Here is a 24,046-nt window from a genome sequence, read left to right as displayed (position 1 = left end):
CAATCAGCCAAATATTGCAAAATTGGATTAGGCATTTTTATTCACTTAATCAGTCCTTCTCAAGCATCTGGAATAAACAGATATTGCTGTTTAATAATATTAAGCTATTGTCACAGGATGTAAACTGTTCCAAGTAAAGATGCTTTTTGCAATTGACTGATAGTGTTTTTGTCAGTGCTGATATAATGTTCAAGAGTTGCTTCAGATGTTTTAGGATTGTGCCCAAGGTGCCTATCACTATTGATACTGTCTTTGCTTTCTTTTGCCATATTCGTTCTTGTATTTGCTATTTTTTGTATTTTGTAATTTTGCCCAGTTCTTTCTCTTCTCCAAGTTCTATGTCCAGGTTGTGCCATGCCCACTATCCAGATTGGTTAGGCTTTCTTATTCTTATATCTGGGATATTATGTGTTAGATGCTTGCCCATTTCAATTCTATAGCCCCAGAACACTTTAGCCTTTTCATATTCTGTTGCTTTCTCTATTTGGTAGCCTCACCAGTTCACATTTACAGGCAGATGGTACTGTTGTTAAGCAAGACGTTAGTTAAGTGTCTTTTGCCCTATTTTATGATCTTTCTTGCCACAGTTGTTAAGTGAATCACTGCAAGCGAATCACTTGCTAAGTTAGTAACGTGGCTGTTAATCTAGCTTCTCTACTGACTTTGCTTATCAGAAGGTTGCAAAAGATAATCACATGATCTTGGGACACTGTAATCGTCATAAATATGAATCACTTGCCAAGCATCTGAATTTTCATCACATGACCACGGGGATACTGCAATGGTCATAAGTGTGAAAAACAGTCTTAAGTCACTTTTTAATACCATTGTAACTTTGAATGGTCACCAAATGAACTGTGTAAGTTGAGGACTACCTATATTTATACCCTGTATGTACTACTCTTTTCTGTGTTAACTCTGGCTCAGTTAAGTGCAATTCAGTATGAAAAAGGATGGAAGGCATGTTAAAATATACGCGCCTTTTGGAATGCTAAATATATTTTCCTGTATTTGAAAGTTTGGCATTCTTGTAGTTTACTTTTATTTTTTTACATTAGTGGGAATGCTTAAAATATTAGAAGAGGACTAATTTAATGCAGTTGTTGGTCAGTGTAATTAGCAAGATGAGAAAGTATAATATGGGCTAGAAGTTTTAGGTAAAAATCATATTAGACTGCATGTAAAAAACAGCTTGCCTGAAAACAGAAAGAACTGGAAAGAACTCATTAGATCTTTTACCCATGATATACTAGTTTTCTACTTACAGAGACTGCTTATGTGGAAGAACATTCCAAAACTGTATCTCTTACTTGTATTTTGAAGTCTGTGACACAAGAACTACATAAATTTAATTAAAATGATTAGATTTCACTGTAGTAGCTGGGGAAAAATCTTTATTTGACTAATTTAATTTAAAACATCTGTATCCTGTATTTTTACTGTGCTATTCCCCCTTTGTTTTCACAGGAAGGTTGTGTTGAACATTGTGTGTTCCCCTTATACTCCCACCTACTTGTTAGCATTTGCTTGCAATGTTCCCTGGCAATGGCATTGGCCTCTACATCCTGAAATTGTTTTGTGTTTTTTTTCTTCCAAACCTTGACTCTTTGTGACTTTTACTGAGAAGCGACCAGGAGTCTTTAATTCCACATATTTCATTCCAGAAATACGTTTGGAATCATTCTTAAGACTTACCATTAGTTCAATATCATGCCTGGTGCAGAAGAGCCTTTTTTTCCGTACTGAGAAGGCTAGATTATGAAGTAACTTTGTGGTACTTGGCCTCTTTCACAAGCTTGCCAGGCTTCCCATCCGATCAGGCGCCAATGTAGCGATTGCCTTTTAAGGCAAAGTATTGCTGTGAGAATATGAAATAAAACCTTTTCCCTGGCATGGAAAGAACACACTTCCTTCCTTCTCTTCCTAAATAAACTACCAGTGAGTTTAAAAAAATGTGTTTTGCTTTTCTTTGTACTACCTTCTTTTGTGAGTGCGGTTTCACTGGGCCCACAATTAGCTCATGTCTAAAAAGATAAGTTGGAAAATGATTTCTGACTTTATGCAGCTTGACCAAAAAAAATGCCTTTTTTTTCTTTTTCTTTTGTGAACCTTCAGGAACATTGACTGACTGTCCCACATTGAAAATATCTTAGGTATTTTCCTTGAAGAGAAAATCCTGAATGGCACGGCACGCTCATCTCTGTTACTAGAAAACTTTGGTATAAAGCTGGCCTACCAAAAAAACAGTGTAGTCTTGCTTCTGGTAGCAATAGTGCTGGTATTTTCTTCTGCCAAAATACCCAATAGGAAAACTTAGTGAATACATGCTTGTACATGCAGTAGAATGTTTCTGGAATTTTTAGAAAACCAGTTTTGTTTTTTAATAGCAAGACATAGATAACCAGTTTCTGTCTGGGAGACTGAAGGAAATAAAAAGCAAGTACAAGAATGACTAATATGCAAATATGGGTGGAAACCATTATTTTTTTCATTGTTGCTTGCCTAATTAGAATGATGAAGTGCCAGCAAAAATTAAAGAGCTGGTGCATTTAAATTTATGGGTAATGGGACTATCTTTGTCTTGAAAGACAGGCAGCATTTTCAAAGGAAACAGAGGTGCTGACAATTATACTGAAGGAACCTTTTCCCCAACCAATGTGTTTACCAAACATTTGTTCTGCTGTAGCTTTTTATTCAATAAAGGTAGTCCTCAACTTACAACAGTTCATTTAATGACCATTCAAAGTTACAATGGCACTGAAAAAAGTGACTTATGACTATTTTTCACACTTATGGCTGTTGCAGCATCCCTATGGTCACATGATCAAAATTCAGACGCTTGGCAACTAGTTCATATTTATGACGATTACAGTGTCCCAGGGTGAAGCCATTACATCTTGTGACTTTCTGACATGCAAAGTCAATGCAGAAGCCAAATTCACTTCACAGCCATATTACTAGCTTAACAACTGCAGTGATTCACATAAGAACTGTGGCAAGAATGGTCGTAAAATGGGGCAAAATTTACTTAACAAATTTCTCACTTAGCAATATAAATTTTGGGCTCAATTGTGGTCATACGTCCAGGACTCCCTGTACATTAGCCAGTTCAAATCCTTTTGAGCAATTTTTTTAAAGCATCTGTATCCCTTCAGGTGTTTTGATATTGAAGTATTTCAGCAAAAATATCTTTAAAATGCTTACTTAGAATCATCAGTAATTTTACTGCTTTCAGAAACGTACAACTTTTCAAGCCAAACAGATTAGGCTTTTAAGTGATATGCTCCAAAAATGGGGGAGATCAGGTGAGTGAAAGAGGTGGTGCCAGGATAATAGTAAACCTGACTGGATATTTAATTTAAATGTAATAAATGCAGATAATATGACTATTTCCTCTCCTTTTATGTTTTACTTTTTATCACAATAAAAACAACAACTTGGCCAGAACTTGGAGAAGGGTTGTGGTAGATGACTATGGGTTATTATATAGAACTTTATATTTACTTTATTACGTGGAATGTTTACAACTATTAACTTAATATTTTGTCCCATATCTTTATTGTAAGAAAAAATGGTTTCATTTTGTGGTTAACAGGATAGATGTTTCCTGTTGTTTAATTATTCAGTCACTTCTGACTCTTCATGACCTGATGAACATCAGTTCACCAGGATTGTTTGCCAGTGACTGCTTCTTGTAAACTCATGGACGTGATATCAGTGATAGTACCAGGAGATCATATCTTCTCTGGAGTCTTTTCTTAATTGCCTGACTTTTTTCAAATATCAGGCTCTTCTTCAGTGACTCTTGTTTCCTTTATGTCCAAAATATTTTATATTTTATCAAATGTTTTACTTTCATTTCACTGAGTCCTTTTGTTTTGGGTAGAAAGAGAAGCTTTCACTCTTGCTTTTTTCTTACTTTAAGGATGCGTAGAATAAAGGAAAGTCTAGGCAGATGGTGTGAAAAACAGAGTGAGCAATGATGAAGACTTTAGGAAATTGTGCATGTACCTTAGGAATGGAATGTATTGTGTACATTATTAGAAGGGGAAGAGATCAAGTTTGCTGTGGAAGCAGAGAGGCTGCTGGCCTTGGAACTAGAGATACAGGTTGAGGGTGCGTGCTCTATATTTTCAACATGTATATTAATAAACTACCCAAATATATGCTATAGCTCTCTAACTGTGAGCTTGCTCAAGAGCTTCCAAGAAAATAGTAGTGGTACGGAGCTTGGTTGTTTGCTTGAAGAAGTTTCACTATCTCAATAGTGGCGTAATGAAGCATCTGCAAGCAAACTTAGAAAGCACCAAGCACCAAGCTTAGAGAGCACCAAGGACTCCACGGTTCAACCCTAGGCTATGTATATTCCCTTACATTGGAATATATTGATAGGTTGAAAAATTACTACTGATTCCTCTCACAGAAATTAGTTTCAATATTTAATAATGTTTCATATTATTAAACAACAGCTGCCTACCCCAGGTCCTTGAGAAAAACTCATTGGATGGACACAAAAGAGCCAAATCCAGTCTAAACAGGTGTGGTCAACCACAATTATATCTTGCTTGGCCTCTAGTCAAGCCACTTTGTTGTGTCTCTTTTACTCTCTATCCCATATTCCTTCATTTTTTGGGGGTTGGGGGGGTTGGGGAGATTGTTTGAAGTGATAGTAGTACTGATAAGTGGAAATAATTAACACTTTAGATCAGTTTATTGCCAGTCAAATATTTAAACCATTTGCATTATTGCAAAAGAAATTTAGATTGCTTAACATTGTCAAATGACAGTGCACGTTATTAAAACATTTCTTGATTTCACAAGTTGGTCTAGAGGCAACTAAACTTCCCAATTATTGTCTGTATTAGAATTTCTCTTTCTGTATAAACACTTAAAGGGTATTGCTATAAGTCAATCTTAGTTAAAATCTCATTTTAACAAATTGATTACTAATCATAAAGAATATGAAATATATTTCTTTTGAAGTTATTCAAAAGAATAACTTCAACAAGGATTTTTTTTTATCATTTATTGTACGCCCTCAGAGAATATATGAGAAAGATTGGCAATCTACTTCACTATGCCAAAAATGTGAAATGGGTGAAGGGACAGCTACTCATACAAGTGTTTGTCCCACTATTAGTTTGTCCCACTATTGCCACATTTTAGTTTAATATCCATAATTGGTTGAAAAATCAGTAATACCCTTGAATTATGTGTTAACAATTTGGATTGTATCAGGTGTTATGGCTTTGTCAAGCATGGAGAATATAAAAAAATAATCTACAGTGTTAACAAAGACAGTATAACCAACCAATTTACAAATTTGGATTGTCATTTTAACAATACTTCATGTCTGTTTGTAATAAATTAAACAGGGTTATTTGTAAAGCTTTGGGATATATCATTAAAGGTGAAACCATAACATGCCTGTCGAAGGTGACATGTCACAATGGCTTGGGTGACATCCCAGCATTCATCTATACTTGACGATAGTTATTCTGAAAAGCATGCTCCCCCCATTCTCATGTGCTTTTTGGAAATTGCAGTGGCCGTGTTCAAATAGGGTATGCTCTTGCACGGCCTCTGGAACTTCTGGAAATTGTTTGAGAACATAACATACTTTTGCATGATGTTCGGAAGCTACAGAAGCCATGGAAGAGCATTCATTGGAACAGCTTTAAAATTTATGGTCTTGACAGATCGGGAGCTTCCTTGGGTTGGCGCCAGGGCCTGTCAACAGACAGAGAACACTGCTTGAAGACACATGGCAGATCCTGGGGAACATATACAGGAGCAAACTGCATTTTTTTTTAAAAAAATAAATGTTTATAGAAATAATTGTTTCTCTTTTGTTGGGTGCAGTGGGGGCTATAACGCTAGAATCAATTAAAAAGACCTAGAATCAATTAAAAAGACCTAAGTTCTTATGACAGCAATAGCATTCATTATTAAACTCCCATTTCTTTCTGTGATTGGCCAATTGACAAGCAACGTTTTGTGTCAACCATCTTTTCTTCAGAAGTGAAAGTTAATGTAGGAAACAAAGCTCAGTTCTGTGTATGGTTCTCTCTTGAAGTTCTGAGGAAAATTACTTTTGTGCATGTTTTTCGAATTGATTTAATATTTAGTTCCTAACTATATTGACTCCCCCAAAACACAAAATCCACAAATGGGGTGTAATCAGAATATTGTGTCTCCATGGATCATATTTAATACTTTGTGCTGGGAGGCTAGTTGTCTTATAGAAATTATCCAAAAGTGACTGTAGTAATATTTGAATATTATTCTAAGCTATTGTTATAATGGTTTATTGAATACATCACAATAAAATAAACTATGTAATAGAAATCATAGTGGTTGGGTTCATAGGACTTGTTTAGCAAAACCAGCCCAATTCGTATTATGGTTTAATTAATATGTGAGTATAACTGTTTTGAATTCTGTAACTAGCTAGCATTGTTATATGCCATCTAGAATTTCTAGCATCTCATGTTATGTGCTATAGCTTCCAAAATTTATTAAATTTTCATCAACAGTTTGATGGTAGAATATATTATGAGAATCCTCTTCAATTCTGGTGCTTCGTAAGGTGTTTTAAAACCTGTTATATTTTTCCATTAGTCACACAGACTAGAATTTATGATGGAAAACTTGGAGGACATCAGATTGGGGAAGGTTACGATTGTACAGAATTACTAGTAACTTTCCTGATCATTACCTAAAGTCTGCTTATGTGTGCATACACACACCCTTTAAGGCAGTCTTGATTTCTGGTAATCACATGAACTGTGCATTTACCAAGGCAGTGATTTTTGGGGGAATGATTTTGTCATTATTTTCTGAGTAAGAGAAAGTAAGTGAGAGAGAATGACTGGCCCAAAGTCACCTAGCTGGCTTTGGGCATAAGGACTCAGGGATTCCCAGTTTGTAGCCTGATACCTTTTCCTGCTACACCAAACTGGCTCTTGAAGTACATCAATAAATAAGAATATTTCTTGTTACTTATCCTTGAATATGTCTTGAACTTAGAGGGCATTGCAGAATAAAGGGGAAAAATAATCTCGATAGGTTTATTTGGTTTCATGTTCTCCCAAATTGGACAACTCTGTCTATTTACCCTAGGGTTCAATTTCTTTTGCTAATTGAGACTTTTGTTAAGTGAGTTTTGCCCCATTTTCTGATCTTTCTTGCCACAATTGTTAAGTTAGTAATATGGTTGTTAAGTGATTTTGCTTGTCAGAAGATCACAAACATTGATCACATGACCCGTGGGACACTGTAACTGTCATGAATATGAATCATGTGCCAAGTGCCTGAATTTTGATTATGTGATCATGGGGATGCTGCAATGTTCATAAGAGTGAAAAACAGTCATAAGTTTCTTTTTTCAATGCTGTTATAACTTTAAATAGCCACTAAGCGAACTGTGGTAAATGAGACTCCTGTTAACCTCCTCTGATCAGTCATCTTCTTTACTGTGGGAGCATCATCACTTGAAACTTTCAAGAAGAGATTGGACTGCCATTTGTTAGAAATGGTGAAGGGTCTCCTGCTTGGGCAAGGGGTTAGACTAGATGACCTCCAAGATCCCTTCCAACTCTGATTATCTGTTATCTCTGTATGCTCCTAGCTCTTGGTAAATAATAGCACAAAACTATATGTACTTTTAGTTAAACACAGTTTATAATTTTAATTTTGATTACAGTGGTACAGTTGACCTTGAAAGCAGTTCATTTCTAATTTACTTGATTTGGCTAAAAGATTCTCAGAAGATATGGGTGACATTTACATTTCTAATGTTTATAATTTTCTTCTGTAGCATCTTCTGGCTGGTTAGCTATTTTGTGTAGTTGTACTTACAGTTAAAAATACAATTATATAGTCCATGTGTCTGGATTGTTCATTTAAAACAGGACTATCTTCCTCTCATATAAGGGAATTAAGTACTCAATCCTGCCTTTACAATTTCTATACACTGTAAAAGAAAATGCATTCTTATAAAGAGGCATTTAACTATGCTTGGGACTTTTACAATTGACAGGATATGGGTGTGAGCTTTATTTCTTTATAATAGTTTCCAGATACAAAATAATGTGCATCCATCTGTGCAACTCAGCCAGGTGTGTTTGGAAGTTGGTTTGCAAGTTTTCAACATCACCAAACTTTAAAAGCCGTCAATGCTAATCTAGGAAGTGAAGTATTACTGATGCTCGGAAAAAGTTTTTGGAACCTAATTATTAACTACTACAGTTGAGATTTATTATAATAACAATTTAGGTCTGCTATTTATAAGAAGTTGTTGGTAATTATTGAGATCATAGCTGTGTACAATTAACTTTATAAAGATGTGTGAACTGGAATTCAGTTCTTCATTAACATTTTGACTTTGCAAACATTTCAACCCATAGGACACTTCAGACACAACAATATCACTATAAAGGATTGTATTTTGAAATACTTTTTGAAAAATGAATTTTCATATAGATTTTAAAAAATAAGATTAAAAAAATAATAGAGTGAACCTAGTAGTTAAAGCATACATACTAGGTGCAAGGCAGGAAGCAATTTTCTTTCCCTTAATACAGAAATGGGCAGTCTTTTTGTTTTTGAATTTAGAACTCATCCCATCCTCTGATTAGATATAAGAAATTATTCAGTGATGCAGTAAAATCAAAAGACAATGGGAAGTAGTTGGGATTATCTCCCAGAAACTTGATATGCCTTTTTTCAGCCTTACAACTGAGATTTGCTTGGAAGTCATCTGTCAGGGACCATCTTCTCTGAGACAAGCACAATAATATTAAGAAAGAAAGTTGACCAAGTGCTTGGAGAGTTTGGTCCAAGTGAGAAGCTGGTGTAGGAGCTTTTGTGAACACCGGAAATAACAACCTTGAGGCTGACAGAGAACTTCCAAGAAAGCTTTATGTAATCTCTGGTACAGTGAAGTTTTTCCAACACTGCTTCTTCTCAACTATATTTGAATTAGGCTGGTGTGTTTGTGTCCTTGATCTGTTGTACAATTTCCTACCCATTTTCCTGGCATCCATTTCTGTTTTGCTGTCCCTTTTCTCTGATTTGTCTATCCAGTTTGGTTTGGATAACTTTTGGAACAGTTGTTCCTTGAGAGAGAAAAAAAATGTTTTTGCATTTGTTTCTCCTGGCTACAGTAGTTAGTTTTATTTCCCTAGAGACTGTAAGAGATTTAAACTGACTTTTGAGCCACCAAGAAAGAAAAGCCTACCCATAAATTGAATGCTAATTGACATTTAAGGATCATGAAATAGACTTTGCATGAAATAGGCTTTTCAGTGGCCTCTTTAACTGTGTATTCTATATTTTTAGTGGAAGGGCTACAGATTAATCAGGTATTGGTAGAAAGAATATCTTGTGATGCAGAAGCGGGCATAGATGTTCCTAAGTGATTTGTGAAAAATCTTAGTGTGAATAGTTTGCTTGTTTTGCCCAGCAGGTTTACATTTACAAATAGGAGCCAGGATTTTGCAGGAACTGAAAGTAGCCAATATTTCAAACAGCTGCCAGCCCCCAAACTGAAGATCTTGAGAATTACAAAATATGAACTCTCTGCTCATTTGTAAAACACTTTCAGCTCTTTCAAACATGTTATTTCCCCAAATATCTTCAAGGAAAGTGGAATGAACATATTTTATTAACATCCAGGATGCTCATACGATATCATGATATCGCATGATGTGATGTAAAAAAAAAAATCCTAGATCTCCAAATAAGTTGCTTATCTGCACTGTTGTGCCTATGGATGCTTCCTTCAGAATCCAAGTTGGCATTCTGCAGAATATTAACCTTCAGCATCAATATAAATGTTCTCTGGAAATAGAAATGATAACTGTCTGAAGCTCAGTGCTTTGTTTAAAATTACGCCCACTTCTTCTCTAGAAGATGAAAGAAAATTGGAATGATACGCAGTTTTTAGAGAGTTGAGAGGGAGCAGAGAACAATATCAGTGGTTTGCCTGCTGGTTGATGGTGTTTTATGAATGTTCCTAAAATTTCAAATGTGCTTTCCAGCCCTAAATAGTTGCGACTCTTGGATGCTTTACATTGCATTGTCAAGCTGAAAACAGATAGCTCAGCAAATTAAATGCATTCTGAATAAGCAAGCTTTAATATTAATTATATAACCAGTCATGTTTTGTTTATTTTTAATTTCAAACTCTCTGCTTCTTAAAATACCTCCCTGATTGATTGATTGTATGCTTATCTTGTGATGGCTCTTTGGTTTCTTGATGTAATAATGTCTTCTTTGTCCTCTTCCCCTCCACCTTGTGGATATTTGCTCTTGCCTAAAAGCATAAAATGTATTTTTTTCAATCTCACCTTTTAAGTAGCAACAGTCTTCCATCTTAAATGAGGAAATGTAACAATATCGTTATCTTTAGTATGATGTTTTCCTCCACAGGAAAACAGTGGTACCACTTTTTCTTGCTACTGTCAATAGCTTGACTGTAATAATTTGAAGCGGACTCTATAATTTTTTCCCACCCAGGAGGGTCAAATTCCGGCTCATCCTGCTTAGTAAATAGTACCAATCCGACTGAAATTAGGCATTTTACCTGAAGCTAGCAAAAAAAGTGAACCAACTCAAGTTTACCTGTAGCTTACTTCAATCCAAAGAGAAACCTTATTAAAACTATCTCTTTGAATGTGGCAAAATGGTCCATGTTTGTACAGTGTGCCTTTAAACTTTACCCAGAGTCAGATATATAGAATCATGAAATTAAAAGAATGCTCAAAGGTCACTGAGCTTAACCTGTTACTGGAGCAAGAAATCCATTACGATTACATCTCAGGCTGAGGACTCTAATATTAAACTCCATTTCACTCAATTTTTCAAGTAATTGCAATTTTGGCAAATATTATTTTTAAGACTACCACATTCTTTGTTCGTCTATTCCATAGCTTTTCAAATCCTTTTCTATGATGAGATTTTCCTTAAAGAACAGACCACACAACTCCAGCCAGTTTGTCTGCAGTTTTCAAGAGGTTGAACAGGACTTTCTTTGGAATGAGGCAAACACAGGGTGGTGTGCTTTCTTGGCTAGCTTGAGGCAAAATGCTTTGTTTCAACTGGATTTGTACTGTTTACTAGTTGGACAAATGGATCCAATGATTGTAGCTTGGCACTGCAGAAGAAGAGGTCAGTCCGATGGCCTCCAATGATTATAGTTAATTAGACTAAGAAATAAAGATTCAGGTTTTCCACAAGTCCATGAATCTCCACATTCCTTTTTTCTGCATAGTATTTGGCATTTGAATCATGACTCTGCTTGAATGGAGGCCAGAGGAAAAGCACAAGCCTGACTCAGTGCAGACATCGAGCTTTACAGTCTTGAAGTATCTGGAGAAAAATTGAGGTTTAAATGAAAAGAAAGAAATTTAGGAGTCAGAATCTCACTTCATTAAATGTAAAATCCCCCCCCCCCAAAAAAAAACCAACAACAACCCTGTAGTATCACAACAGTGACTCTTACAAGAGCATGGGACTTACAGATTTATTTTAATATAATTCAGAGTCAAGAAACAAATAAAATGTAATTGAAATAAAGCTTTTGAAGTTCCATATATCTTGTTTTGAATTTTTTACAGCAGCTTCTTATCAATACTGACAAACCATTAGTGGCCAAGTTATTCTGTGTGTTTAACAATCCAGAATGCCACCTTGGTGTTTCGTTGGCATTATGGATGACTTCACTTTTTTGAAGCTGCTGTTTTCTAAACTAAACATCTGAATTATAGAACACAGCATTAATTGATCTTCTGGCAGAGGGAGGCTTCAATAAAATGAAACATGAACAGGATGAAAAGAAAGTATTTGTCAATAATGTGTACATGTGTTTGTGTATATATAGCTGTATATTATTATGTATATTAGGAACTACAGTATACAAGAACTAAACAGAACAGAATAACAGAGTTGGAAGGGACCTTGGATGTCTTGTACTCCAATCCCTTGCTCAGATAGGAAACCCCTATACCATTACAGATAAGTGGCTGTCCAATCTCTTCTGAAAAGCCTCCAGTGATGGAGCATCCACAATTTCTGAAGGCAAGCTGTTCCACTGGTTTATTGTCCTCACTGTTAAGAAATTTCTCCTTAGTTCTTGATCACTTCTCGCCTTGATTAGTAAAACAAACGTCATTCTCTTATTATTTGAAATAGTAAACTTCACCTTGGATTCCTTTCCTATTGTATAAAATTCAACTCCCAGAATTCTCAGAACACCAGGGGGGAAAAAACTCTGATTAAGAATTTTGAAAATTGAAGATATTATTTTACAATCTGGATTATGGAAGTACACATACATAAAGGTTTTTTTTCTTTTCTTCTTTTCAGAAAAAAAGGATTTAAACTGTGCAAAAGAAGGAGTTACTGCTGTCTTAATCACACACAAAAAGAACCATATGACAGTATGGTGTGATTGTAGTGTTAGCAAATGTTTCAGAGAAATGTTTCAGAGAAATATTTAGAAACTTCAGGCTAAGTTGCATAAAACATAAGTTTGGATAACCTTTATTTCTGATTTTAATCCATGATCTGTTTTTTTTCTCCATTTCTTTTGCAGGAAATCCAAGGGAAAACCAAATGGTAAAAAGCCTGCAGCAGAAGAAAAGAAACTGTATCTTGAACCAGAATATACGAAGTCCAGGATTACTGATTTTGAATTCAAAGAATTAGTTATATTACCACGTGAAATAGATCTTAATGAGTGGCTAGCTAGCAACAGTAAGTATTATGATATTTGCAACAACTGAACATAGTGCTAGTTGTTTTTCATAATCAAAGATGTTCTTAAGTAAAAGAGTAGATAAAGGCAGGCTATTAATGTTCATCAAAATGCAAATAATCTTTGCATTCAGATTGATATTTATTTTAAAAATGCTGTATTCTGAGTTTTTGAAACAAAATCTTTCGGATTTGGCTCATTTGCTTCAGTGCTGGGGGATGGTATAGAGGTAACCTTGGAAACAGGTTGTCATGTTTGTATGGATTCTTTTCAGCTCCTAGATCTCAAGGATGTGGACAAGACAGAAAGAGAGAGCCACCACTTACTTGCTCAATGTTTTGTCTTCCCCACCCCACCCACTTCCACCAGATTAAATCAGCTGCTTTTGGACCGGACCTGTGACAAATAAAAATGCTCAGTGCCTCCTTCCATGTGAAACGTGTTCTTTTCCCACTTTCAGAGGTGGACTGAAATCTAGCAACCATTTCTCTAACATGTTCAGATTATGCCATTTCACAAGAAACAAGTCTCTCCCCCCCCCCTCCCCCCCCCCATCCAAAAGCATGAGAAAAATTAAGGAGAATCTTGTCTTCCTGACAGCTAGCTGGAAAAGGATATTCCTGAAATCCAAGCTTGAATTCCTGCTTGGATTGTGGGAGTGATCCTTTTCAGCCAGCTTTTTTGCTTTGCAGAGTGTCTATGTAAATCCTCAAGCATCCAGGTCATGGTTGTCCCAAAGGTAATTTAAAAAGGCAACTGCACTTTCTTAGTGTTTTTCCTTGAAAATGTTTAGCTTCTCATCCAAGAAGCTTCTTTTTGAACTGAAAAATGTGAGGAGCCCTCTATCAGCTGACGAGAGCAGCATGGGAGGGAGCCTATTTGTACATGTGTGTATATGAGTCTTGTGCTATAAGCGGGGGGTAGTATGTGGGGAGAGGGCAGCTGGGAATTTTGCTGGTGCTGAGAGCTTTCCCTTCCAAGGATCATGGTGAGGACAATGGAAAGTGTCTGGTCCCTGGTCTTTGTGGACTTGGTTTTGAGGATGAGGCTGCCAAGGGGATAGACAAGCACCATGAAGAAGTATTGTGTGAGACAGGGAGTGGGTCATTCACCAGGAACACAGAATCATTGTCTTATACTAGTTTCACATTCCAGTTCTTAGTCTCTATCAGTTATGTGTGCTCCCAGAACAGCACTTCTAGTATTATATCTCTGGCCCGCAAGCTGCATTGGCTTTTGAGTTCAATTCAGGGGCCTGTTTTTAACCTTTGAAGCCCCTCACGACATGGGACCACATTGTCTGAATGCTCTCCAATTACATTGGCCCACCCCGTTGGATTTACCAGAGCAAGAAGTTGCAAATACCATCCATCAGGGGGTTTATTTGGTGGATCCCAGGAAGCAGGCCTTCTCTGCTATAACACCTGTCCTATGGACCACTCTTTTCCTCCCACCCCCAAAGTCAGATTAGCTCTATCCCTGTTATGATTCCAGAACTCCCTCAAACTTGGTTATGTCATCAGACTTGGGGGGCGGGACTCAGGGCACTGGGAATACTCCTACATGGCTCCATTTTAGATGATTCTTTACTCTCTTTGTAAATGGCTTTATAGATTTTATTTTTATAATGACTTTATTTTTATGTTGATTTTGTTTTATAGTAACTATTTTATGTATTTGTTGCTTTTATTTATTGTTGTATGCCTCCCACTCCTATGAGATGGTTGACCATATAAATGAGATAGGATAGGATAGGATAGGATAGGATAGGATAGGATAGGATAGGATAGGATAGATGGCTAGATAGATAAAAAGTTAGGTGTGTTCACCTCCTTGAAGTCTGTATGGGTGGGGGCGATCATTATCTCATGGAAAATTCTTCTAAAAGAAAGTGTGATGGATGGATGGATGGATGGATGGATGGATGGATGGATGGATAGATAGATAGATAGATAGATAGATAGATAGATAGATAGATAGATAAAAAGATAGGTGTGTTCACTTCCTTCTTGAAGTCTGTATGGGTGGGGGCGATCGTTATCTCATGGAAAACTCTTCTAAAAGAAAGTGTTTCTTTATACGGACTGTCCACCGCTTATTGGTAGCAAGAGAAACCTTAGAGAGTGCTGCCTAGTCATTTAGATAGGCTGAGGAGAAATTGTTGGCGAAAGGCATTCCCTAAGACACCCAGGGCCAGTTATGGCTCATACAATTTTCAGCAAGAAAATGCTTGGCTAGTTGTGATAATGCTGAATGAATTCTTTCACTTATGTCTAATTTCCCAGCTCTTAAGCCCTCTTTTTTAGCCCCCAAATATGCAGAGTAATAAGGGAAACTTCGGTGTTCTTTTGTCTTTCAGCAACAACGTTCTTCCACCATATCAATTTACAGTATAGTACCATCTCCGAATTCTGTACAGGAGAATCATGTCAGACCATGGCAGTATGCAATACGTAAGTTGTAGCTTTTTTGTTGCATTTTGATGGCATGAATGTTTCTTCTTTTCCAATTGAGGGATGCAAAACAATTGTCCCTCTGAGGCTGAATGTTTCTCCATTATGGTGGAGATAGCATACAGGATTGCTGTTAACTCAAAATAGGAAAAAGGTAATGGAAATAGCATTGTCACTGGACTTCAGATAATGTTAATAAAAGGTAAAATCTACCTAGCTGGCATTTAGATTTTCAGGTAGATATTTCACTATTTCCATCTACCCTTCTAGTTTGATATTCCTAAGGACAAATATACTGGTAGTAACTGTGGCGTGGCATTCCAAAACTGTTCCAAAAAACATTAACATTTTAAAAAGAGATCAGTCAATTCAGAAGGCTAAAACGGAACTTCCTGTTATGTGACATTTCATTTGGATTCAAGAGATTAGAATACTCACTTAGGAATGGCATCCACATTTCCAGCATGGGAGGGGCAGAGCACAACAGCATAGGAAAAATCTTACCTGAATCAGCATACATTATTTTTTCTTCTTATTCTGATCCTTGTAGTCACTTTCTCTTGCAGAAAAATATTTCCAAATCCTATCTGTTTTAGTTTATTCTGTCGAGGTTTGTTTGTTTGCTGTTTTCATTTGGCTGCAGCTCTGTTTCATATAAATTTTGTTCATATATCAGCTCAGACTTTAGTCAGCACCTTAACTTAGCTGCTTGTTGATTTCAACGCTCATACTAATGATCTCTCTGATTCAGTTGTTTACTATTTCCTCTTCCTGCCTGCTTCAGTTTTCAGTGTCACTTCTATATATTGGTTTAGGCACTGTTTTGATTAGTCAGAGTACAACAATATTTAGAAATCCTATTTTGAGACCCCTTTCACTGCATAAACATAAACAGTTAAAGGATATTATTGTCCAAAAATCAATACCTAACTTAAAAAATAGATTGTAAGTAGAAGTGATCATTTAATACAATTAACACAAAATGATCTTAAAACTAGTTCTTTAAAATTTATCATGAAACTCCAAAGCAAACTATAACTTAAGTTCAATGTTGGATTTCAATCACATATTTCTCAGTTGTGCAGCTTCATAATACTTCTTGAGACTGAAGATATCCAGTCAAAATAATCTGCTCTAAAAACAAAATCTTGATTTTTTTAAAAAAAAATCTAAATGTATGAAGGACAAAGGCAAATTTTCTTGTATTCAATTTTGGGTGGAGAAACATTGGTTGAAAGAACCTGAAATAATTACCACGTAGATAATAAAGATATCTTGAAAGCAGCACTTCAAAAGCTTAATTCTATTCCAACTTCTGATTTTCTTTTTGAACCATTTGGTGACTAACACAAAATTCAGTTTATTTACCTACATAAGTAGTTAGTAATTTTAATTTGCAAATGGGTAAACTGCTTTTAAAGTTTTGGGTTCATACAGTTTATTGTCACTCTAGCTTTTAAGCCCATATTAAAATCAAAACATAAAATTTTTGAATAATTAAGCTTTCTTGAATTCATAGAAAAACTTTATGGTTAAAGCTGTACATTTGTAAAAAGATGAATGAAACGCTCCTTTCCATTAATCTTCAAACATCTGATTCTATTACTTGCACTAAAGGCTCCATTGTTGATATAAACAATAATGGTGAAAGTGGCCAACTCTTGTTGATAGTTCTATTTATTGTAAAATATTCTGAAATTCAGTACTTTATCCAGAGTTTTACTTTAATTGTTATTTTGTTTGTTTATTGGTTTTATAAGTTGCTGAAATCACTCTAGTTCTTGAGAGGCATACATCTGTAAACCAGATTAAAAGCAAACATATATAATAAAAATAAAAACACATTAAAGATCCCTTCAAACTCTTCATATTTGAGTCATGTACTGTATGTGAGGTGGACAGATATAAAAATTGAACAAATAAAAATAAGCATGGGATGCATCACTTAGTATACCACCATATATTACTGTTGAAAATTATTAACAAGATTTTCTCCCATTAAATTAATTAATTTAAACAAATAAGGCTATTGGAGTTCATCAAATAAAACATTTGTAAAATGTTAAAATGGGTTTTACAACATTTCCCATGCAAACTACAGTTAAAAATTCTAGCTACACTAGCTATGTTTAACTTTTATTACAGGTAGCCAAATAAAATAAATTAAACAAAATAGTGGCAGCAAAAAGAAATAGTGTAGTGCTATTTTCATAGAAGTCTGCAGACATAAGCAAAGTACATGTAAGACTTAGAGAACATGTTTAAATTTTGTCTGCATGAATTTCCTTTTTGTTTACAGTCAATAGAACAATACAATTCAATACAACAATACAACAATAGCTATGCATCTATTGGATCTACTACTGGCTGACCTTTGCATATTTGTTCTGTGGTAGAATAATAAAAAAAAATCATATGGTGCAGAAGTGTGTGTTTCTGTGTGTCTGTTTAGCTGTTACTATACTATACTAGGAAGCTTCTGTATAGATTATTGTTTCTTAAGGATTTTTATAGATTATTGTTTCTTAAGGATTTGCCTGTCTTTAAGACTATCGCTATCTCTCCATTTTATTCCAGTTTCTGTCGCCAGATTTTGCCAGGTTTTTTATTGTATATAGAGACTAAGACTTGCCAATCAGAGCACCAGTTTTGAGCTTGCCTAGAGACAGATGTCAAAGTTTAATGTTTAACTTATTTTGTTTCTTTGCTAAAATGGGAACTTCCCCTATTGATTGTGTGAAGCAAGATTTTCCTGTTGCTGTTTTCTCTTTGCCCTTTGATCTTTTTCAAAACTTTCATATGGAATTTATTTTCTTCAGCTCATGACTGTTTAAAAATATATAAGACACAACTTAAATCCTCTTTTGAGTACTATGAAAACATCTCATAGTCTAACCGTTTCTGAAAATGGTTGCGTGCAAAGTACCATTTTTGTGCTCTGAGCCAATATTTGTTAACCTATCTTGACACAAAATAGTTTTGTTTGTTCACGAAAGAATCCTTTACAAAATGAGGGTGGTAGGCTTAAGCCTAAATTCTTATAAAGAATGAAGTTTGTTAATTTCATCTTTTTCTACGCAGAAAAGGTTTTGTTTCCTATCAAAGATGGAGATATGTAAAATAAATTGTTCTGGTTCAGAAGGGAGCACCAGAGCATCTAGAAAAGCAGACCAATCCAAGTACAGAGGCCTCTCACTCATATTCTAAAACATTCAGAAAGAAAAAGACTTTCAGAAGATTAGGAAGAAGGTTAGATTGCCCACTTTTGTACTAGAAACTTTTCGTGTCTCCCAAAATTTTAGGCTTTGATTTTATTCTTAACACGCAAGCTCAGGGAACATAGACTGCTGTTGTTTCTTAATCTTAATTTTGGAATGACTTCTGGACTTCTTCATCCATGTCGATAAACAAAGGCGTGTGATAAATTTTTCCTACATTCTGTCCTTATTAGTCTGCATAAATGAAGAAAGGTCATTTATGTTCAACCTATTTGGGATTATGATAGAATATTAGATATGCGTTTTTGGAATATCCCCCTTTAATCTCCTCGTAAAAAATGAGGCACAAGAAGGGCCCTGGGCAAGGATATTATCTAACTGCTGACCTCCAACCATTAGGCAAAAGGAACAAAGTCTTACATTTGGAAAATGAAATCTTGTCCTTTTGGAAAAGTAGTCTTCTTTTAGAGATTCTTCAGTGACTCCACTAATGATCAGAGTAGTTTGAATTTGGTGGGATTCCATTTCTATTCTCTTCACTTGCAACTGAGTTTTTTTTTTAAAAAATAAAATAAATCTCGAGTCAAATTCTTCTTCTCTATCAAGAATGAGAGTTGTTGTTTAGATGGCATTTTGAAGGTAGGTTGAGCTCCTTAGACAGTTTATCTGAAATTGTCAAAATTCCACTAGTGATAACACAGATTGGTAATTGATGTTGCTTCATACAATAAGGTTCTCACTAAACAATGGTTAAAACATTGTAAATCAAAGTTTGTTGCCCTCCAATTAGAATTATGACTTTACATTTTTCTATCCAGCCTAGCCAATGGTCTTCCTGGCTGGGAGATACAAGACAACATATATAATGGGGTCAAGGTTAGGCTGGCTGAAGTTAATTGAACACCAAAATTGATGATAAACCTCACAGTGAATGGAGCTGTGTAGCTTATTTATTGAATGTGAAGAACATTAAATTTAAAATCCAATTTGTACAATTTATACAGTTTAATTTTTTCCAGGAGCTCAGGTTCACAGTACTCCCTCTTCTATGTTTTTTCCCCACAAAAACCACCTCTGGGATAGGAGGGACTGAGTGCAAAGAAGCTCAGTTGAGCTCCCATGGCTGGCTTGAAACAGGGGTGTCAAGCTCAACTTCTTAGCCACCGCCCTACTCTGGCTCTGCAAATAATAACACACCTATGACAATTAAGTATGTGTCATATATTTTCTCTCAGCAGTGTAAGATTTCATTGAATATTAAGTTAATTATAAATGCTGGTACTAGATTTAGACATGCACTAATACAGTCTGAAACCCCATGAATGAAATGCACCTTTACATGTAATATGCATTCCTTTTAAAAACATCATGGAAAGAGCACAGAATCTTTATTCATATAGTTGTGATGAAAATACTTCCTTTGAAGGAGCTTTTTGAATTGATGTGATACTTCTCAGAAATGTCTCAGTAATAGCCTCAACATTTATCACCACCACAAACTACAATTTATACTTAAAAATGCACATAAAATTAGTTTTATGTTGAAGACTAGCTGGAGAATTATGCTAGCTACTGTATGGGATTTATTATGTTAAAGTTATCTGTTATTATGCTGCCACCTCCTGACAGCTCATGTTATTATACAAAATCTGCTGCACTTGCATGTATCATCAGCCTGTGGTTGCAAACAGAATCCAAGAGCTTACAATTCTGCATTAAGTTGTTTATTCTTATATTTTTGCATTTATTTTCTATTAATAAGATGCAGGCCTGAATTTGAATACAAAAGGATATGCTCAGAGAAAGATTAATTCAACAGAATATATACTCAATTTAAATATATATTTTAAATTGGAACTTGCAAATTGTTGCCTATAACTACAGTCATCCATTTCATGGGATTAATCCCTTAGCATAATATTTTTCATCAACTGGACAAAATTTCTATTTATTTTATGAAAAGTAACTCTCTTTCCACTTGACTTAGTACAATGTACACATCTGTTTAAATCCGTAACACATATGATGAAAGCTGTGTCAAGAATGAAGTGGGGATATTCTTTAAATCAAAACTTCTAGGAACTGTTTGTAATTATTTCTCAACTGAAAATGAATCTGGAACTAAAGATAGCAAATATTTCTATTTGCTAACTTTGAAAACAAAATAAGGCTGTTGCATTTTCAAGTACTGTTTCCTTAAAAACTGAGACTGAAGTGTGTCCATATGTCCATAGTAAATCTTTAAAATACTCAGTCTGTGATGAATTAGTTTATGAAAACTACATTGCTGAAGGCTTGTGTCACCTTGCCTAAAACGGCATCCTAAAGTGTGACCGGGGCCTCTCAGTGTGTCTGAAGTTGAAACATAGGATAAAGTTTATAGTAGGCTCTTCCATCTGTAGGATCTGCTTTTTAAAGTAGAACAAGGGGTTCATAGAATTGCTTTATAAACTAATGGCAGTTGCTCAAACTTATTCCTGATCTAAGCACTACAGCAGTATCACTCAAGACATTGGCTCTCACCAATTTCTAGATTTACAAACTTCATTCTGAAATTATAATGAAGTGCTTAAGCTCTAATAACAGTATTCTAAAACTTTAATTGGAATTTTTAGCTGCTCAGCTAAGGCAGTATTGTTTGCTTTTCAGTGGGCTTGAGATGAGCTATTTTTTCAGGTTGAGAGCTGCCCTTGGACTGTGTGTAAAGAGAGAATTTAAACACACATCATACTGTATTTCAGTTATTTTTTAAATTCCCCCAATTCTTTGCTGACTTCTTTCCATGATAGCTGAGGAGGTGAAGAGAGCCACAAAAGATAATCATGGGAGCCTCATGTGAGGGTTATAGCTTATGTGGTAACTTACATATCCAGAACAGATATCACCATACTGATCATTCTTTTCACAGACAATACTACTGGTATGATGAGCGAGGAAAGAAGATCAAATGTACAGGCCCTCAGTATGTTGACTTTGTCATGAGTTCAGTGCAGAAGTTAGTGACGGATGAGGATGTCTTTCCTACTAAATATGGTATGTTTATTCTCAGAAAAAACTAATTCAGCTAGATCTTTATGGCTTTAGTATATATAAATTCTATATTGATCAATGTATGTGTCTGACAGTTCATTCATTAGTGTTTGATCCAATTTAAGTTAAATGAATTTAAATCATATCTCATTTCATTTGTGCACATTTCTACTACTCATTAGCTACCTCTAGTTCAGCAACAAACTTGACCAAAAATGTTCTCCATCTAAAATCTGTAATTTACGATGGTTGGGGGTTGGAATAATCACCTTCTCCAAAATGAGCAAGTCACACTTTTTGAGCAGCAAAAAAACTTCTTCGGCTTGTCAACCTAATATGTACCTAATAGAGTTGAAGGACGAAAAATACAGCGCAGTAGCTTGAACAGGTGTTGTTCATGACTGAGGGGCCATCACTACCAAAGCCATTGAAGCTGAAAGAGCTTCAGCTAGTCTCTTGTCCTCCCGGCCTTAGAGCCACTGCTACTATCTGCACTGTAAAAGATACACACCCTGAAGGAATAGGAAGTAAGGCTGATGGGACAATTCTTGCAGAAAGCCAATTAGCTGGACTTCTTTCCCCCAGAGGAACACCAATTGCCCTGTAAAAGGAGTCTAGAAATGTGTGGCTTGTTTTAAACAATATTTAATTAATTATTGTTTTACTGTTTTTAATTGCTTGCAAATCACCTCAGGATAATTTTTCAAGTAAGCAGATATTTTCAGAAGTTCCCCTGAAGATGATGGTTTCTCTTCCTTTCACTCTCCCTCCTTTTCCCTTTCACAACAGGCAAAGAATTCCCAAACTCATTTGAGTCCCTAGTGAAGAAGATCTGCAAGTATCTGTTTCATGTGCTAGCCCACATCTATTCGTCACACTTCAAGGAAACACTGGCACTGGAATTGCATGGACATTTGAACACACTCTACGTACACTTCATCCTTTTCATCCGGGAGTTTAATCTGGTGGACCCTAAAGAAACAACCATCATGGATGACCTCACAGAGATCCTCTGCAGCAGTAGTGGGAGCAGTAGCAGTAACGGAAGTGGCAATGGTAGTGGTGGCGGCAGCGGCAGCAGTAGTAGTAGTGCAGTAGCACAGAACCACGTGAAGGAGAGATGAATCTTCCCAACCAGAGCAAAACCAACGCTAACACTTTTTTAAAAAAGGAAATTACTCTCTATTCTCGGATGTATGCATATATATATATGTGCTTGTGTGTGTGAGTGTGTATGTGTGTGTATGTACACACACACACACACACATATATATACACATATATATGCATATGCAGACATACACAACCAAGACAGCTTAAGCAAGTATGCTACCACCACAGGACTTGTAGACACAAGGGACTATATGGAGTTTTGGTTAAATGCATCATCCTTGGCAAGACGTTGCACCAGTTCTGTGGGGATTTTTTTCCTTCCCTCCATTTCTCTCCTGTTTCTTCCTTATTCAATGGATTATGAGTGCTGTTTTTAAGAGACGAACCACATTTTTTGAGTTGGGCTACTGCTTTTGTGTTCCTCTCCCCCCCCCCACCCCCATTCTGTCCACTTCCTTTTGGGAAGTGGTTCTTGTCTTGAATGCAAGCTCCCTTTTATCTGTCTCATTTCCTCTCTAAGATGGTAGTACTACCATTTTTTTTTAAAAAAAAGTTGTAAACCGTGACTTAACATGTAAAGTGGCTTACATGGGGGGCACATTGAGACTTGTCTTTGTTTTTACTTCAGTTGACCCTTTTCCTTTCCTTCTCTCAGACCTTTTTCATCAACCCTTCATTGGGTTTTAACAGGGAGGAAAATTGTTTTGGCCCAACTAAAGTAGCAATAAGGCTTCCAGTGCACTTAAGGAAGGTGGTTCCCTGATCTCCCTGGCCTCAGTATGTGGATCTTGAAAGCACCCACAAAAGTTCTGGTGTTTCTAGAGAGAAATGCCGGGAGATATAGTAGCCAGGGGAGGAATCCCACCCTGTGGTAAAAGCCATGACTGCTTTTTTTTCGCCAAAGGGGGCCTGAGACAGGATGGGAAGGGGGCACACAGTCTGCCACCACTATGCTAAGAGAGATGGCTGTTGGCATATAATTATGTTGTTGGCTTATTTTAGTTCATCTGTCCAATAATAATAATAATAATAAATTCTATCAGACACAAGTTGCATTTTCTTTGCTGCATTAGCAGGCATTTTTTGTTTTTCTTTGCATGGTAGAAATCTAAAGGTAAAGGTTCATTGGACATACCATGGGAAGTTGCTTATGGGTTTATTTGGGGTTTCCCCCCACCCCCTCATTTTTTTTATTTTCTTAAGGTATGATATTAAACATGAGGATATTAAGCCTGATATTTTCCATTCAAGTTACACATCCTTCTGATAAATATTTGGCATTTCTTCTTTTCACATTTCATTCTAAACGAACTCAGCTCTTTTCTGATCAGATCAAGGGAAAGATTTCCTGTGAAGTTCATGTTCAATTTTCAGGGATAATGTGCCCAAACTGCTGTGAGAATCAGTATTCTGTTTATATTAGGTTCCACTCAAGAACTAATTTACATTTTCTCATGCTACAATTTACTTCA

The 24,046-nt window shown here is 35.9% G+C and overlaps 1 protein-coding gene across 4 annotated transcripts in view; it reads left to right on the top strand.

The window, feature by feature from the left end:
* MOB2 (MOB kinase activator 2) overlaps window positions 1–23,623 on the top strand; it is a 126,929-nt gene extending 103,306 nt beyond the window's left edge. For all 4 annotated transcript variants that reach the window (XM_087920993.1, XM_087920994.1, XM_026706589.2 and 1 more), the window contains 4 exons: window positions 12,599–12,759; window positions 15,120–15,213; window positions 21,340–21,464; window positions 22,251–23,623. In XM_087920993.1, coding sequence (XP_087777119.1) covers window positions 12,599–12,759; window positions 15,120–15,213; window positions 21,340–21,464; window positions 22,251–22,585 — 715 coding nt within the window. In that variant the 3' untranslated portion in view covers window positions 22,586–23,623. The remainder of the gene's footprint in view (window positions 1–12,598; window positions 12,760–15,119; window positions 15,214–21,339; window positions 21,465–22,250) is intronic.
* The last annotated feature ends 423 nt before the right edge of the window (window positions 23,624–24,046 follow it).

The sequence above is a fragment of the Pseudonaja textilis genome, chromosome 1, assembly GCF_049901715.1.
Source record: "Pseudonaja textilis isolate UNSWEBS1 chromosome 1, rPseTex1.2, whole genome shotgun sequence".
In the NCBI taxonomy this organism is placed as follows: domain Eukaryota; kingdom Metazoa; phylum Chordata; class Lepidosauria; order Squamata; family Elapidae; genus Pseudonaja; species Pseudonaja textilis.
This window is presented reverse-complemented; position numbering and strand designations above follow the sequence as displayed.